An 18,212-nucleotide genomic window follows, 5' to 3' on the forward strand; every position below is an offset into this window, starting at 1 on the left:
ATAGTTCTATATCTTGGAGTGTTTTCCTCTAGTAGTTTCAAAGTTTGAGGTCTTTTTCTTTGTTTTTTTGCTTACTTTCCAGATATTCACATTTCATGGATTGTTACACTTCCTCAGTGGGATTACTCAAAAGCTAATACAAACATATCATATTGTCTGAAAAGTATTTTAGTTTTAGAAAACAATTTCCTATTTAAAGTAAAAAGCTATATCTATTTAATTGCTAAGAAGTTTTACACTTCCCTACAACTGGGTCTACAACAAATAGTCCTTATTTCTGACCTTGATTGCTACTTGCTGAGAGCATACATTGGCCTTGTGTTCAGAGCACAAGATTGGAAGAAAGACCAGTTTTAAAGAGCTCCTGTCATCCACGGGTACTATAACAAATCAGTTTTTTGTTAAAATTCTCTCTTTCAGAATGAAGATCTTTAGATCTGAGAATGAGACATTTAGTCTGCAAAGTCTTCAAATGTATCACACTTGCATTTTTTCACAGTTTCAGGTCTTACGTTAAGGTCTTTGATTCATTTTGAATTGATTTTTGTACAGGATGAGAGGGATCTAGTTTTAGTCATCTACATGTGAATATTTAGATTTCCCAGCATCTTATGTTATAAGATCTATTTATGCTTTCTTTCTTTTTTTTTTTTTTGCGGTACTAGGATTTGAACTCAGCATCACACTTGGTAGGCAGGTGCTATACAACTTCAGCCACTCCGCCAACCCTATGACATCTATTTATGTACATGATCTTTTTTCACTCCAATTTAGATTGTTTTCTTAAACACATTTTGACTAATTTTATTTTTTTTTTAGCACCAGTAACAATACCTTTCTCACAATAAATGCTTTTAGAGGTATTTTAAATATTTGTTGTCAACTTCCTATCTGTATTAATGTGTTAATTTTCCTCTCTTAGGTTCCATTGATTCTACTGCTGTGGAGCACTTAGTTCAGGTACAAGACACAAAAATTAAAAACCTACCAGACACTAAAGCCATTGAAGAGAAAGAAGAGATCCATTTTAAAAGGACTGTTTGTAAGGAAGCCTGGCCAAAAGAAAAAGAATCCTTACAAACAGATATTTCAGGTAATGGAACTGGAGTGAGTGTTGTCAGTGTGTTTATATGATTTAAACAAAGGTACTTTTTTTTACTTATACAAATCATTTCAGTGTTGTCTATGTGGACATAAATTTGTAGAATAATTGCTACTTCTTAGAAAAGATATAGCAGCTTATTTACAAGTAAATACAGTTGGCCCTCTGTATCTGAGGATTCTGCATTTGTACATTCAGACAACTCTGGATTAGAAATATTTGGGGAAAAATGTGTATTTGTTGAACATGTCATTCTTGATATACTATAACAATTACTTAACATACCATTTACATTGTTTCTTGGTATTATAAGCAACCTAGTGATTTGAAGTGTAGAGAACGATGTGCCCATAATCAAATACCTTCCTGTTTTGTATAAGGCATTTGAGCATCCACAGATTTTGGCATCTGGGAGGCCTTGGAGCCTAGATCCCAAGTAACAACCGTACCTAAAGCTGATAATATTAGAAGTAAAATATCACCTCTCAGTATTGAAGCAGGGAAAACTGAACAGCTAAAGATACTATAGAAGACTGTGACAAACACAGAGGCTGCATCAATACAAACTTCTTAAAAATTACAGTAAAAGAGCCTAAATGAAATCAATTTCTGTTTGTCCATGGCCCCATTCTTATGACATAAAAGAAAAGCACAAGCTATTACTATCTAGTTGTCAAGCTTTACCTCTTAGAGAAAGATTGAAAAATATCCAGATAAGGAGAAAAAGGAGTCAAGGAACTAGTGTACTGATATGGTATGTTGAAAACGGTTCCAGTTCAACACTCACATTAAGAATGTACAAGATAAATCAGTTTTTATCTAGATACCAATACTATAAGATAGAGAAAGGACAGTTTGTTCAACAAATGGTACTGGGAAAAATAGATAACCACATGCAAAAGACTGACGTTGAATCCTTACTTTTAACCATACACAAAATTTACTCCAAATTGATTATAGACAAAAATCTAAGATATAAAACTTCTATAAGAAGATATAGAGGAAAAGCTTCAAGAAACTGGATTTGATAATGATTTCTTTGATATGACACCAAAAGCATATGCAACAAAAGCAAATATAGACAAATGAGATTATATCAGGCTTAAAAACTTCTGCATCTCAATGAAAACAAGAATGGGAATAGGCAACCCACAGAATAGGAAAAATATTTGCTAATTATGTATTTGGTAAGATGTTAAAATTCAGAATATATGAGAACAACAAAGCCCTGATTTAAAAATGGGCAAAAGGTTTAAATAGACAATTCTCCAAAGAAAACATAGGAATGGCCAAAAAAACATGTGAAAAGATCTTCAACTTCTCTAATCATAAGAGAAATGGAAAGCAAAACCACAATGAGATGTCAACTCATACCTATTAGGATGTCTACTATCAAACAACAGAAAATACTATATATTTGGTGAGAATGTGGAGAAATTGGAATTTGTTCACTGTTAGTTGTAATGTCAAATGATATAACTGTTCTGGAAAACAGTATGGTGGTTCCTGAAAAAAATAAAAAAAATTACCATATGATCTAGCAATCCCTCTTCTGAGTACCTATCCAAAAAGATTGAAAACAAGATCTCAAACTGCACACCCATGTTTATCACAGTGTTATTCTTCATAGCCAGGAAGTGGAAGCAATCCAGATGTCTATAAAATGAATAAAGAAAATGTGAATTGTTATTGGTTAATTAAAATTAAATAAAGTTGGCATGCTGGCCCATGCCTGTAATCTTAGCACTTGGGAGACACAGACAGGAGAATTGTGAGTTCCACAACAGCTTGGGTGACGTAGTAAAACTGCCTCTTGAATGAATGAATGAATAAATAAATGAAAGAAAAATGTGAAACAAAGAGCCGGGTGGCCTTTAACAGCACTTGGAAGATGGAGAAAGGAGGATTGTAGTTTGAGGCAAGCCTGGCCTGCACAGCAAGACTCTGTCTCAAGAAAACAATAAGCCAGATGCCTGTAGCCCATGCCTATAATCTTAGCTGCTTGAGATGCTGAGATCAGGAGGACCACAGATCTAGGCAAAAAAGTTCAGGAGACCTCATCTTAGTGGAAAAAAGCTGGATGTGGTAGTATACACCTGTTACCCAAGCTACATGGAAGGCTGAGATTGGGAGGATCACGGTTCCAGGCCAACATGGGTAAAAGCAGTTTGTGAGACCTCCATCTCAATGCAACAAAGCTGGATGTGGTGGTGTGTGTGCCTGTCATCTCAGTGATGGCAGAAAGCATAAAATAGAATTGCAGTCCAAGTCAGCCTGGGCAAAAAGTGAGACCCTATCTCCAAAATAACAGAGCAAAACGGAGTAGAGGTGTGGCTTGTGTCTCAAGCAGTAGAGTGCCTGCCTAGCAAGCATGAAGCCCTGAGTTCAAACCCCAGTACTGACTCCTATCAAAGAAACCCAAATTGTTTTATATACTTACAATGGTATACTATGCAGCCCTCATAAAGAAATCATGCCAAATGTTACAATATGGATGAACCTCAAGGACATTATACTAAGCAAAATAGTCTAGTCACAAAGAGACAGATACTTTATGATTACACTGATATGAAATGTCTAAAGGAGACAAAAATCATAGAAACAAGAAGCAGAAAGGAGATTACCAAGAGCTGGGGGGAGGAGGGTTTGTATGGAGAATTAGAGTTTATTGGGTATAATGTTTAAGTGTTGTTACAAGATGGAAAAGTTAGAGATCTGTTGTGCAACTATGTGAATATACTTAACACTGCTTAACTTAAAAATAAGATGGTAATTTTGATGTCATGTGGTTTTTTAAATCACACACAAAAACGTAAGATGAAGAAACAAAACATTGCAACTCTGCAGTAGGTAGTGTGGGAGACAGCTTTGTAAACAAAAGATGAAAATATAACCTTTATAATCTTAAAGGCAGAAGAAAAATTTAGATAGAAGATAATTTTAGATGACATGAAATTAAAGTTGATGAAATGGAAGATTTAAAGGATAGGAGAAGAAGTTGAAGCAAAAAATATACTAATTTGGAGAAGAGATTAAATGAAAGGAAAAAATGGAATTTGAGAACTGAAAGTGAAAATCTAATACAACAATGTCTGTTGCTGTCTCTGTAGAAAATCACAAACATAATAAATAAAGATGAACTGAACCTGCACTTTAAATGAAATGCCAAGTTCTAGGAAAATATATATACATATGTATAATGATTTATACAGAGTTGTATATTGATGATAGCACTGAACTATAGAGAAAAAAATGAATCATGCATGCATCCATGCAAAAAAGCAAGAAGAAAAAGGAAAAAATATCAAAAGGGGATAGATAGAGGAAAGGGAGGTGAAAGAAAGTGCAAATGAACTAATGTCATCTTTAAAGATAATCAAAAAATACATGTGTAAGTATGGTATGTAAGATTATGACTGTAAAAGAGTTAAACTTGCATGTAAGAGTTAAACTTGTATCCAAAATACATAGAAAAATTGTAGAGATAGGCATAGGGATAGAGGGAGAAAAAAGAAAAAGTAAATTTGTGACAAACGAAAAATTACCATAAAATGAGAGAAAGGAAAGCATAATTAATACATATGAATTAAATTAAGCAGTATAAAAATAGGCTCCAGATTAAGTAACAAACTCAAGGCTCAGTAATAGAGTGCTTGCCTAACATGCACAAGTTTCTTAGGTTCAACTCCCAGCACAGCAAAAAAAGAACAACAAAAACTCAGTTCCATGCTATGTAGCCTACTCATTGAAAGTGAAATAATTCCAGAAGGCTAAAAGTGAAGAGAAAAAATAAGGAAATGATGAAAAGAAATCTGGGGATATTAATATAGGTGAGATGTCTTTTTTTTTTTTTCCCCCTCATGGGACTAGTTGGTTTGAACTCAGGGCTCTGCACTTACAAAGCAGGTACTTTACTGCTTGAGCCGCACCTCTAGTCCATTATCTTCTGTTTATTTTGGAGATGAGGTCTCATGAACCATTTGCCTGGGCTGGCCTCAAACCATGATCCTCTTGATCTTAGCCTTCCAAGTAGCTAGGATTACAGGCATGAGTCCTCAGTGCCCAGCTATAAATGAGGTTAAATTAAAACCAAAATTTTTGAAGAATTTAAGGAGAAATATTTTTATATTGATTTACATATTGGAGATGTATAAAACTTTATCAAACAATTCATGATAGGAAAAACAGGAGCTCTATCTATAAGGAAGTTCATGTTGCCTCAAAGAATGAAGGTGTGGAATTATGTAAACATACTCTTAGGTTATACTGTTAGGCAAAAGGTGCTTAAGAGTGAGAGGTGAAGGTAGAATTTGCTTATAAGTGAAAAAAAAGCAAAACAAATCATTAACAGCAAACCTTTTGGGGCCTTCAAAAAGAAAGGACAAATAGAGAACAGTAGTAGGGAGGGAACTTCAACATAGTTCAAGAAATTGTATTTTTTTAAAATAAAGTTATAAAGTATGTTTAATGCAAGTAATGAGATGTGATCTAATGTATATGTAAAAGTCAAAAGTCTATATTTAAAAAAAAAAAACTTCAAAGCCTTTCCACGTGACCACAGAACATTTTTTCAAACATCTTTATTAAGATATTTACCCATTTAAAATTGTACAGTTCAATGGTTTTTACTGTATTCACAGATTTGTGCAGTTGATTATTACCGTAGCAAAGTTGAGATATTTTTGTCACAATCAAAAAGAAGCCTGCAGCTTTCACTCCCTCAGCTTCTCATCACCTCCTCTGAGATGAAAGGAAACTCCGATTCACTTTCTATCTCTATAGATTTCCATATTCTGACCTGTCTTACAAATGGAACCATATAATAAATGTGGAGTTTTCATTGGATTCTTTTAGCTAAGCCTGATGTTTTTAAGGTTTATCCAAGCTATAACATATATCAATGTGTCATTCATTTTAGTGATTGGATAATATTCCACTTTATGTATATACTACCTTTTGTTTATTGATTTATTCATTTTTTTATTATATTGTTTTTTACATTTACTTACATATGTATACATTATTTGGGCCACCCTCTTGTTCTCCGATTTTGTTGAAGAGAAAGCATTAGAGATAATAAGAAAAATAGTGTTTTTGCTCCTTTGAGATAAAAATAGCTATACAGAGAGATTCCTAGCATAACTTCCATGCACATGTGTATTACAACCCACATTGGTTCATCTCTACTGACCTCTTCACTACTTCCTGGTTCCCTTTTCATAGTGGCCTCTGCCAGTTTAAGATTACTATATTTGCTCCTATACAGTGAGCACATCAACCACATGCAAGTTTTAGGTTTCCTTGCCTTTCCTGTGAGAGGACCCATGTCCAATAATATTACTGCATTTGTTTTAGGTCTATAATCTGTATGTGAGGGAGAACATGCGATTTTTGGCCTTCTGTGCCTGACTAACTTTGCTTAAAGATGATGTTCTCCAGCTCCATCCATTTACTTGCAAATGACAAAATTTCATTCTTTGTGGCTGAATAAAATTCCATTGTGTATAAATACCACATTTTCTTAATCGATTCATCAGTAGTGGGACCTGTTGGCTATTTCCATAGCTATTGTGAATAATGCTGCAATAATCATGGGTGTGCAGATGTCTTTGCAATAACCTGAGTCACATTCCTTCAGGTATATCCCCAGGAGTGGTATTGCTAGCTCATATGGCAGATCTGTGTTTAGTTTTTTTTAAGAAGCCTCTATATTGTTTTCCAAAGTGGTTGTATTACCTTACATTCCCACTAGCAGTGTATGAGCATTCATTTTTCCCTGCATCCTCACCAACATTTGTTGTTGGTGGTGGTGTTGATGGTAGCAATTTTAACAGGTGTGAGGTAGAATCTTAGTGTGGTTTTTATTTGCATTTCCTTTATGGCCAAGGATGGTGAGCATTTTTTCATGTGTTTTTTGGCCATGTGGACTTCTTCCTTTGAAAAAATTTCTGTTTAGTTCAGTTGCCTACTTCTTTATTGGTTTGTTAATTTTTGTGGAGTTTAGTTTTTTGAGCTCCCTGTATATTCTGGTTATCAGTCCTTTGTCTGATGTATAGCTGACAAAGATTTTCTCCCATTCTGTGAGTGGTCTTTTGTTGTGCAGAAGCATTTTAATTTCATGTAGTCCCATTTGTCCATCCTTTCTCTTAGTTGTTAGGCCACTTGAGTTCTACTAAGGAAGTCTTGTCTATACCTATTGCTTCCAGATTATCCCCTGCTCTTTCCTGTCATAACTTCAAGTTTTAGGTCTGATATTAAGGTCCTTAATCCACTTTGAATTGATACTAGTACAGCATGACAGGTATGGATCTAGTTTCAGTTTTATGCAGGCAGATAACCACTATTCCCAATAACATTTGTTGAAGAGGCTGTCTTTTTTTTCTCCAACTATGTTTTTGGCACCTTTGTCAAAAATAAGGTGGGCATAGCTGCATAGATTCATATCCAGGTCCTCTGTTCTGTTCCACTGGTCTTCATATTTGTTTTTGTGCCAGTACCATGCTGTTTTTATTGCTATGGCTCTGTACTATAGTTTTAAGTCGGATATTGTGATACCTCCAGCATTGCTCTTTTTGCTCAGTATTGCCTTGGCTATTCATGGTCTTTTGTGTTTCCAAATGAACTTTAGGGTAGGTTTTTAAATCTCTATGATGAATGTCATTGGGATTTTGATGGGCATTGTGTTGAACATGTACATTGCTTTTGGTAGTATAGCCATTTTTACTATGTAGATTCTGTCCATGAGCCTGGGAGATCTTTCTACCTTCTGTAGTCTTCATCAGTCTTTCTTCATTAGTTTATAGTTCTCCTTGTAGAGGTCATTTATATCCTTTGTTAAGTTTATACCTAGATATTTGATTTTATAAATGAAATTGTTTTCCTATATTCTTTCTCAGTTTGTTCATTGTTGGTGTATAGAAAGGCTACTGATTTTTGTAAATTGATTTTGTTTCTTGCTACATTGCTAAAGCTGTTCATGGTGTCCAGGAGTTTTTGGGTGGAGATTTTGGGATCTTTGATTATCTTGTCGTCTCCACATAGGGATAGTTTGACTGTTTCTTTACCTATTTGTATTCCTTTTATTTCTTCTTGATTTTTTGCTCTGGTTAGGGATTCCAAGACTATGTTGAATAGCAGTGGGGAGAGTGGGCACCCATGTCTCATTCCTAACTTTGGAAATGATTTCTGCATTAAGTATGATGTTGGCTATAGGTTTGTCATATATAGCCTTTATAATGTTGAAGTACGTTCCTTCTATTTTCTTAGAGCTTTTATCATGAAATGGTGTTGAATCTTATTGAAGGCTTTTTCTATATCTATTGAGATGATCAAGTGGTTTTTGTGTTTGCTTCTATTAATGTACTATATTATATTTATTGATTTGCATATGTTGAATCATCCCTGTATCCCTGGGATGTAGCCAGGGATAACTTGGTCATAGTGAATGATCTTTCTGATATGTTGCTGGATTAGGTTTGCCTTTATTGAGGATTTTTGCATCAGTGTTCATTAAGGAGATTGGCCTGTAGTTCTCTTTTTTGGATGTGTCCTTGTGTGGTTTGGGAATGAGTGTAATACTGTCTTCATAGAATGAGTTAAGCAGTGTTCCTTCCCATTCTATTTTGTGGAAAAGTTTAAGGTGTGTTGGTATTAGTTCTTCTTTAAAGGTCTGGTAGAAGTCAGAGAATCCGTCAGGTCCTGGACTTTTCTTTTCTGGGACATTCTTTATTGCTTTTTCAATTTCATTATGTGTTATAGATCTGTTTAGGTGGTTAATTTAATATCCTCTTGGTTCAGTTTCAGATGGTCATATAAACATCTAGAAATTTGTCCATTTCCTCTATTGTCCATCCTCTGTTGAATTATTTTTTTGAGGAGTGTGGTTTCCATCCCTTCTTCTTCTTCCCATCACTCCACTTGGTGCTGTGCAACTGTGTTCTTTTTTTTTTTTTTTAACTTGAAAATATGCTTTGTATTCTTATCTGTGTCTTGGACAATAGCAACTATGTTGTTGCTAGCCTATGTTGTTGATAGGCTAGTTAGTGGTTTTAATTGTCTATTTTCTTTCCTTTGATTTAGTTTTTGTGTTGTGACTGACTTGGTTGTTAGCTAGGTTGATGTGCTCTTTCTGTCCCTGACCTGAAGGTATAATTTAGCAATAAGAAATTCACAGGTTCAATGTTAGACCAGTTGTTTTCTATAAATAGTGGGAGTTGGGAGGGTAGGGTAATAGTCAGTAGGCTAAATATAGAAACTTGGTTAATTGGTAAAGGTGCACTAAAAGGAGGGGTTGATGGAAAGGGGGGTTGTGTAGGGAGAAGAGGTATGGGGGCTGCTAGGGTCTGTGGCCCTTGTGTGTGTTTGGGTGTATTTCTGTTGTTGTAGTGGAGGGTGCTTTATGTCAGGGTTGCAGGGCCTGGGGGTGTGTACAGTTGGTACAGTAGGCTAGTCAATGGGTAGTGAGTGTGTAGAAGGGAGGTGTAATGTGGTGAGAGGTTGGGGAGGTGAACACTGGGAGAGAGTGGATGAGAAGGGGCAGAAAGAATCATTGGGAGGAAGAACAATGGATTGTAGCACAGGGCAAGGAGGGAAAGTGAAGGGGGTAAGAATAGGGATAAGAAAATAGCGATGGTAAAGTTAATACAGAAGAAAAAAAACACCAGGTACCACAACTAAAAGGTCGGTCAGTTTGGTAAAAGGTGTGGAGTTATTCCTTTGACGTCCAATCCTGCTATTGGTATACAAGCAGGAGCTCTGATGTCGTCTCACCAGATGACTGCCTTGTGAGTAGTATTCGGTTCCTTCTGTCCACAGGGTAAGTTGTGATTGGGAGCTGAGGTAACTCACTGCCAGTTCATGCAGGGTGTCAGAGCTGTTGTTGTTTTTACCAGGTGGCAGCAGCATTGCCCTACAAGTGCAACTCTTTTTGGTTGGCTGTTCCCCCAGCTAGCTGGGACAATTCAGTTTTGATTACTGCCCTCTGTCCCACAAGACCAGCTCTGGGATGTATCACCTGCCCTGCTTTGTGAGGTTGGCTTGTCACCTCACCCCCACTCTCAACCTTTGTGCCTCTCCTGACCTCTGGTGCTAATTTGTCTTCTCTGGGAGGTTGGCTTGTCACCCCACCCCTGCTCTAGGCCTTTGTTGATTTTTCCCATGTTCATTCACTGAGAGTTCAGCTCCTTGCTCCCCCCCCCCCCCCCAGTTCTCTGTTTCACCTCTACCTATGCTGTTGGTGTTAGATTACAATTCACTGTTTATGCTTTTCAGTTTTGTGGGAAGGGGGATTTGATCTGCTCAGGGTCTGTGCTGGATTAAGTTCCCCTAACTGGTAGGAGAAATCGCACATGATGTGTGATGCTCACCTGTTCGTTCTGCAGATTCACACAAGTAGCTTTGGAGCTGGCCAGTGGGGAGAATGGCGTGCCACTTCTCTCTGCATAGCACAATGTAGGAAGGCTTCCCATGGGTTGGGGTCCAGGATGTCACAGAGTTCAGTTCTGGTTGATGGTATATCTTCTGCTTGTTGAGAGAAAGAAAAAAAAAAAAAAAAAAGAAACACACTGGGGGCTTTTTTCCCAGGGCAGGACATTCCTTGCTGGCTGTGCTGCCTGGGATTTTCCTGGCTGTTAGGTTCAATTAAAAGCTGTTTTAAGGGTCAGTCCTTGAATTTTATGTGCACCTGATATTGGCAGGTTAATATTTTGGCTAGAAGCAATCAGAATTACCCAAGGGTAGCTCTGATGTCTCAAGGTGTTTTCTGGAGTCACAGAGTTTAGGATTTCTGATTCTCTACCCCTATTTGCCATCTTGGATCTCTGCTGATTTATTCATTGATGGAGATGAATTGTTTCTGTCTTTTTGTAATATGAATAGTGTTTCTATAACATTCACTTATAAGTTTTGATAAGAACATATATTTTCATTTCTCTTGGAGAGCTATATATATACCCAAAAGGGGAATTGCTGAGTATATGCTGTTATCATTAGATAACAATGACTAATCATTTGAGGAACTTTCAAACAACTACTCCATTTTTACATTCCCACCAGAGTTTTTGAGGGTTCTATCTTCTCTAGTACCTCACCAACATTTGTTACCTGACATTTTGATTATAGCCCTCCTAGAGTATGAAGCATTATCTTATTTTCCTTGTGTTATGTATTACTTTTGTGACTAATGTTGAACATCTTTTCATGTGCTTGTTATCTAGTTATGTTTCTTCCTTGGAGAAATGTCTGTCCAGATCCTACCTTGGGTTTTAATTATGTTGTCCCTTTATTTTTTAATCATAAGAGTTCTTTATGTATTCTAGATGTATATCCCTTATCAGATACATGATTTGTAAATATTTTATCCCATTCTTTGTGTTGTCTTTTTATGATGATATCCTTTTTCTTGATGATATCCTTCAAAGTACAAAAGTAAGTCTAATTTATATGTTTTAACTTTTGGTGCTCATGTTTTTGATATCACTTAAATAATCCTTTGCTAAGTCCAAGGTCATGAAGATCTACCTATATGTGTTTTATTCTAAGGACTTTATAGTTTTAGCTTTTACATTTAGGTAAATGGTGTATGTGGTGTGAGGTAAGGGTCCAACTTCATTTCTTTCCATGTGGATAATCACAGCACTATCTGTTGAAATGATTATCCTTTTCACATTAAGTGGTCTTAGTATTCTTACCAAAAGCAGTTCACCATAGATTTATAGTTCTATATCTGGACTCTATAATATTCTATTGGTCTGTATATTTATCCTTGTGATGTACTAATCTGTCTTGATTACTGTTGATTTGTAGTAAGTTTTGAAATTGGGAAATTTGAGTCCCTAATTTTGGGGGTTTTGTTGGTGGTGTTTTGTTTTTGTTTTTTTCAGAATCATGTTGTCTGGTTCCATTATAACTCCATTTGAATTTTAGAATTATCTTGGAAATTTCTGCAAAGAAGTGACCTGGTATTCTGATAGGAATTGCATTGAATCTGTAAATTGGTTTAAGGAGTATTACCATCTTAATAATAAGTTTTCAATCTATAACACGGGGTGTTTTCCATTTATTTAGATCTTTAATTTTATTACATTGCTTTCTAGTTTTCAGAGTGTAAGTTTTCCTTTTCTTTGGTTACATTTATTCCTAAGTATTTTATTTTTGTGCTAATATGATTAGAATTTTTTTCTTTTTAAATTTGGATAGATATACTTAATTTTGTAATTCTGTATTTACTAATAAACCAATGTATTTTTATAGGTACCTGTGTTTGTTTCTTACAATGACACATTTGCTTATACCTTTGCATGTACACAATTACATAAAACTTACATGAATGGTTTTTCTTCTATTTGGTGTGGCAAAAGTAGGTAGACTGGTGGCTAGAGCCACATGACTGTACTTGAATATTCGATGTCCATCATATATATGTTGATGTTTGTGCTAGAATTACTAATTTTTATTTTCAGTTTATTTACCTCAAGAATATAAAATCCAACTTTTAAAGTTTTTATCCTAAAATCTTACTAAACTCCTTTATTAGTTTTGTTATTTATGGATTTCCTAGAAGAAACTAAAATACAGTTCAGTTAGGGACTTTAAAAGTTTGAGATGGCTGTGGAATCCAAGTGGATATATCAAATATATAGGTAAGTATATGAATCTGGGACTCAGAAGAGAACTAATTGCTTGAAATGTAAATTTAAGAGTATGAAGATGGTACTAAAAGCCACAAGGAGAGAGGAGATCACCTAGAAAGAGAATATAGATTGAGAACATACTCTGGATTTGGCTATACATGGAGGTCATTGATCTTATTAGTAAAAGCAGTTTTAGTCCAGTGGTGCGTCTATTCTCAGGAGTAATTTGAAGAGAGAATTGGGGTGGGAGAAGAGATAAAAAATAGGAAAATATATTTTGACTGTGAAAAATGGATCACTACCTGGAAGAGGATATAAGTGTTCTCTAAAGGTACTGTGTAATACATAATGCTCTCACACTTTTGAAAATGACCCACTAAAAAGGGACAGCCTAAAATTATAAGAGATAATAAAGAAAAGAGCCATGGTCTCAAAGGGAAGATGAATGGGGCTCTAGAGAATTTAAAAGTAGGGTTTTTGATTGTGTCTTAGTTCATTCCTGATGCTATAACAAAATACCACAGAAGTTTATTTCTCATGGCTCTGGAGGCTGAGAAGTCCAAGACTGAGGTGCGGTATATTTCATGTCTGGTGAGGGCCCAGTCTCCGCTAAGAAGACACCTGTGTACTTTGTCCTTACATAGCAGAAGTCACAAAAGGGCCATATAGGCTCCTTCAAGCCCACCATTCTGAAGGTGGAACCATCATGATCTAATCATATCCTATAGGCCCCACCTCTTAATACGATTGCATTGGGGATTAAATTTCAGAGGGACACAAAAATTGAAACCATAGTAGATTGTAAGATGATATTGTAGTCAAAAAAATGCCTCTTTTGATATAGAATAATGATTGTCAAAAAGACCAAAAGGTGGTAAATTTTATGTTATGTATATTTGACCACAGTAAAAAGTCGAGGAAAATAAGTGGAGATGATTCACAGAAAAGGACTTTTAAAAAATTTTAAAAACATGTAAAAAAATTTTTTTTCCATTCTACCCACGTAATGCCTAACGATGAAAATGAAGTCTTGGGTTTCTTTTTTTTTTTAGTTGAATACAAGATTACCAATAACCTTTTCAGTATTATTGCAGGACTAATTTTTTTAAAAGCAAGTTACAGCACATAAAATAACACTTTCACAGAAAGGGTAAATACATATGGCAGCTAAATTTATTACCTGGAGAACTAAAGTTATTTACGTCACATAGCTCTGTCATATAGTAGCAGAGTTTAGCCCAGAGTCCAGATGTTTTGACCCTTGCCAACCTGCCTGCTAAGTAAGGGGATGAGTCTTTTGGGCAAGCCATGAATTTTCTGAAACTATATAAATTGGGTTTTTTTCCCCTTTAATCCTTGTCTTATATCTAAAGAACTTAGTACAAATAACATTGCTAAAGTGAATGCAAATTTTTCTAAATTTGTTCAAAATCTTTTATTTTTCCTTTTCAGAGCCCAAATGTCATTCAGAATTTGAAAATACTACTCATTCTGTCTTCAGGTCAGCCAAGTTTTACTTTCATCATCCAGTGCACCCATCAAGTGACCAAGATTTTTGCCATGAGTCTTTGGGGAAAAGTGTTTTTATGAGGCATTCTTGCAAAGATTTCTTTCAGCAGCATTCAGACAATCATAGAGAACCCACTTGTCTTCCTCCCTCTTATCAAAATGTGGATAAGACCAAGACGGATTATATGAGAATAAAGAACCTCAGCATCAATGTGAATTTGGGAAATAAAGAGATGACACATACTACTAAAAGTCAGGCTAGAGATCATCTAAAAAGTAAAAGACAAATTAATGATGCAAAAAGGGATCATGAGGTTTCCTCAGAGCCAACAACTCAGCACACTGCAAGTTTGAATGAACTCTGGAACAAGTATCAGGAGCGACATAGGCAACGGAAACCACCTGATGTTGGTGACAGGAAAGAACTGTCCTTGATAGAGCGACTTGATCGTTTGGCTAAACTTCTTCAGAATCCCATCACACATTCTCTCCAGGCCTCAGAAAGTACACAAGATGATAGCAGAGGGGAGCAAAACATTAAGGATTGGAGTGGTAAACAGAAAAGCAAGCTTCAGAAGCAGAAGCGGTATAAAAGCCTAGAGAAAGGCCATAAAAACATAAGTGATCTTAAAAGAAGCAATTTTCTTTCTCCTCAGCCAACTGGGAAGTCCAATCAGGTTAAGATTGAACAGGTTAAATTTGATAAATACATTCTAAGGAAACAGCCTGATTTTAATTATATCAGCAACACTTCTTCAGATTCTAGACCCTCAGAGGAGAGTGAGCTGCTTACAGATACTCCCACCAATGTTCTTTCCACCACCCCTTCTCCTGTGGACTCAGATATATTAACCCAAACAGATAGAGAGGTGACTTGGCGTGAAAGGAGTAGCTCCATTTCCACCATTGACACTGCCCGATTGATCCAAGCTTTTGGCCATGAGAGAGTATGTTTATCACCCAGGCAAATTAAATTATATAGCAGCATCACCAACCAACAGAGGAGATACCTTGAGAAGCGTTGCAAGCACAACAAAAAAGCATTGAGTACAGGTCATCCACTAATGACTTCTGAGCACACCAGAAGGAGGCACATCCAGGTACATGGCTACAAATTCCATCTGGCAATGTGACTGCCTTTTTCATGGACTTTTTAATCTCTGCATACAGGTGAAAAAAAAAAGTCATTTGCCCTTTCCTCACTATAACATTTCTTACCAACGGAAAAGAGTGAGAAAGTGTAGTACAGTGCTATTGTGAGTTGTCATTCTTTTCATCAACACTCATTACCATTTACCCTCTGGATTAAGGGCTTTGCTGGTAGATACCTCAGAATCTGCAAACTTACACCCCAACATGGGGAGTTTTGAGTTTAGAATGACCTCTGTTCTGAACAATATTGCCTGGGTTTTGTTTTGTTTATTCTTTCCTTCTGTGTTTCAAAAAATATTTGAGGTGCTTTTAAACACAAGTATACACACACACACACACACACACACACATATACACACACACAAATAATATGATTTCTTAAATATAAGTGAAGAATTGGGATGATAGAAAAATTGAAGCTGGGGTAAGCTACAACATGATTTTTAAAAAAATAAATGAAGAATTGAGTGATGGAAAGACAAGTTGAAACCAGAAGGGAGATAAAATATACCTGGTGGATGTGTTTGATTGAAGTTAGCTACCAGTTTGGCATTGTGTGCTAGTTATGCACATAGTTGCTACTGGAATTTTGTGATCAATTAGATTATGTAAAAGCAAATCAAATTTTCAAAAGCATAAATATTTCAGATACAAATATCTAAGAAAAAATTCCTCATCTGTCTTCATAAAGAAGGCATCACAATGTAAAAGAGCCCTCTACAACCTGCTTACAGTAGATTCCATAGCAATGGCTATAAGGCTGTTACGCATTCTTTAAATTAGGGAGTTAGTAAAGGAAGATCTCAAGGGGCACATCATTGCTTTACCTAAGAGTAAATATTTAAGAGTACCTCAAAGCCAAGCCAGTAGCTCATGCCTGTAATCCAAGCTATTTGGGAGGTAGAGATCAACGAAGATCGTGGTTTGAATCCAGCCTGCACAAAAAGTGAGACACCATCTGAACAATGAGTGGGTAGCATGTAACTGTCATCCCAGCTAAGCAAGGTAGTATAAATAGGATTACAGTCCAGGTCAGCCCAGGCAAAAGCTTGTGAGCCTGTCCCCAAAATAACGGAAGCAAAAAGGGAGTGATATTGCTCAAGTGGTAAAGCACCTGCCTAGTAGCTGTAAGACCCTGAGTTCAGCCCACAGTACCACACACACACAAAAAGTTACGTAGAAAAGTGCTGTCCAATGCTCCGTGCATTGGAATTTGGAAAGAAAAATATTAGAATTTATATTCATTTTGCTCAGTCTCAACATTTTAATTTTTGTGAGTGTAGTCATGGCATAATTTATAAATAAATTTTGACAGTTGTGCTAAAAATATTTTGTCAGTAGGGTTGCATAATCAAAAAAAATGACTACTGGCCTGAATGAAAGGAGTGCAAGATGCTCAACTTACCAGAAATTATTTCCATAATTGAGCTTTTTTGGGAGGTAGTGAATGATAGTAATTACATATATTAATGGTATGATTTTTTTAAGGAAGAATTGGGAATGACACATAAGGAAGATAAGGAAAAGGATCCAGATAGAAAGTTTGTGTGTACAGTAAAATGCACACATAAAATATGTACTTACGACTATTTTAAGTATACAATTCAATGGCATTGAATACATTCACAAGGTTTTAAAGCCATCACCTCAGAAGAAACTCCATACCTGTTAAACAGTGACTCCCTATTCTCCCCAGTAACCCCTAATCTACTTTATGTCTCTGTGGAACCATATAATATGTGACATTTTTGTCAGACTTCTTTTATGTTAGCATAATGTTTTTAAGCTTCATCCATGTCATAGCACATATCAGTACTTCATATTTTTTATGGGGAATAATACGCCATTGCATATATAGAAAACGAATATGGATAAGGATAATGTAAGGATAAACTAATATATATTTATTATGTATATATAATATTTATCGTGTATTTATATATATAATATGTAATATATATTTATTACATATTGTTTATCCTTTCATCCATTGGAGGACAGTTGGATTATTTTCACATTTGGCTATTAGGAATTCAGCAGAACACTGAAAGTTATGAACAAGCAGAAGTGAAAATGCTACAAAGTTCTCCCATCTTCTGTAGGTGAAGTTTGTCCTGGTTAAGTGTTTGCCTGGTTTCTGTAAACCTTTGACTATCTTTCATAGTCCTGATAAAGTTTATTTTGATGGGCTTTGCCAGGTTGTTTGGTGTTTCTAGGGAAAAGATTGCCCCCCACCTTAGGTCTCTACTCCCACTATATTTGCTGAGTCAAAGTTTTGTGTCTCTCCCACAATATTTACTATTTCTCTTTCACATGTCTGCATTATAACACTTTCTTAAAACTCTTCTTCCTGCACGAGATCCTGTAAGAGGGTGCAAATTCTCCTAATTTCTTCAGCCTTCAAGTGTATCATACTGTCTCCAGTATACACTTTCCCTCAACCACGAAATCCTGTCTTCCAGCTTTCTTTCTGGTGTCTGATTGTATCTCCTCTAGGTAATTTAGGGATGTGTCTCTTGTGTTCTTGCAGTTACCAGTCCTCTGATCTCTAGTTTCTGTTGACTTTAACAAAAGCTATGAACTTGTAAGGGTGTTTTTGGTGTTGCCATTATAAGAATAGGAACAGTGCTTTATCTAACTCTAGACTATCAAGTGGAAACCAGAGGTATATATCTAGTATATTACTGTCACTACTTTTTATCATTTTAATGTATTGTGATTAGAGATTATACTCAATTCTGTTTCTGTCTTAAGGATACATAGAGGCTTTCTTTGTGGCTTAATATATAAAAAAGTTTTCCATGAGTATTATGTACAAG

At 35.8% G+C, this 18,212-nt stretch overlaps 1 protein-coding gene across 4 annotated transcripts in view; it reads left to right on the forward strand.

Moving 5' to 3' along the window:
* Positions 1-18,212, forward strand: part of Alms1 (ALMS1 centrosome and basal body associated protein) — a 136,647-nt gene that overhangs the window by 97,030 nt on the left and 21,405 nt on the right. For 3 of the 4 annotated variants that reach the window (XM_074049976.1, XM_074049977.1, XM_074049978.1), the window contains 2 exons: positions 923-1,093; positions 14,185-15,341. In XM_074049976.1, the coding sequence (XP_073906077.1) occupies positions 923-1,093; positions 14,185-15,341 (1,328 nt within the window). Of the gene's footprint in view, positions 1-922; positions 1,094-14,184; positions 15,412-18,212 lie in introns of all 4 variants that reach the window. The other variant, XM_074049979.1, reaches the window with a different exon arrangement.

Source organism: Castor canadensis, chromosome 12, assembly GCF_047511655.1.
Source record: "Castor canadensis chromosome 12, mCasCan1.hap1v2, whole genome shotgun sequence".
NCBI lineage: Eukaryota > Metazoa > Chordata > Mammalia > Rodentia > Castoridae > Castor > Castor canadensis.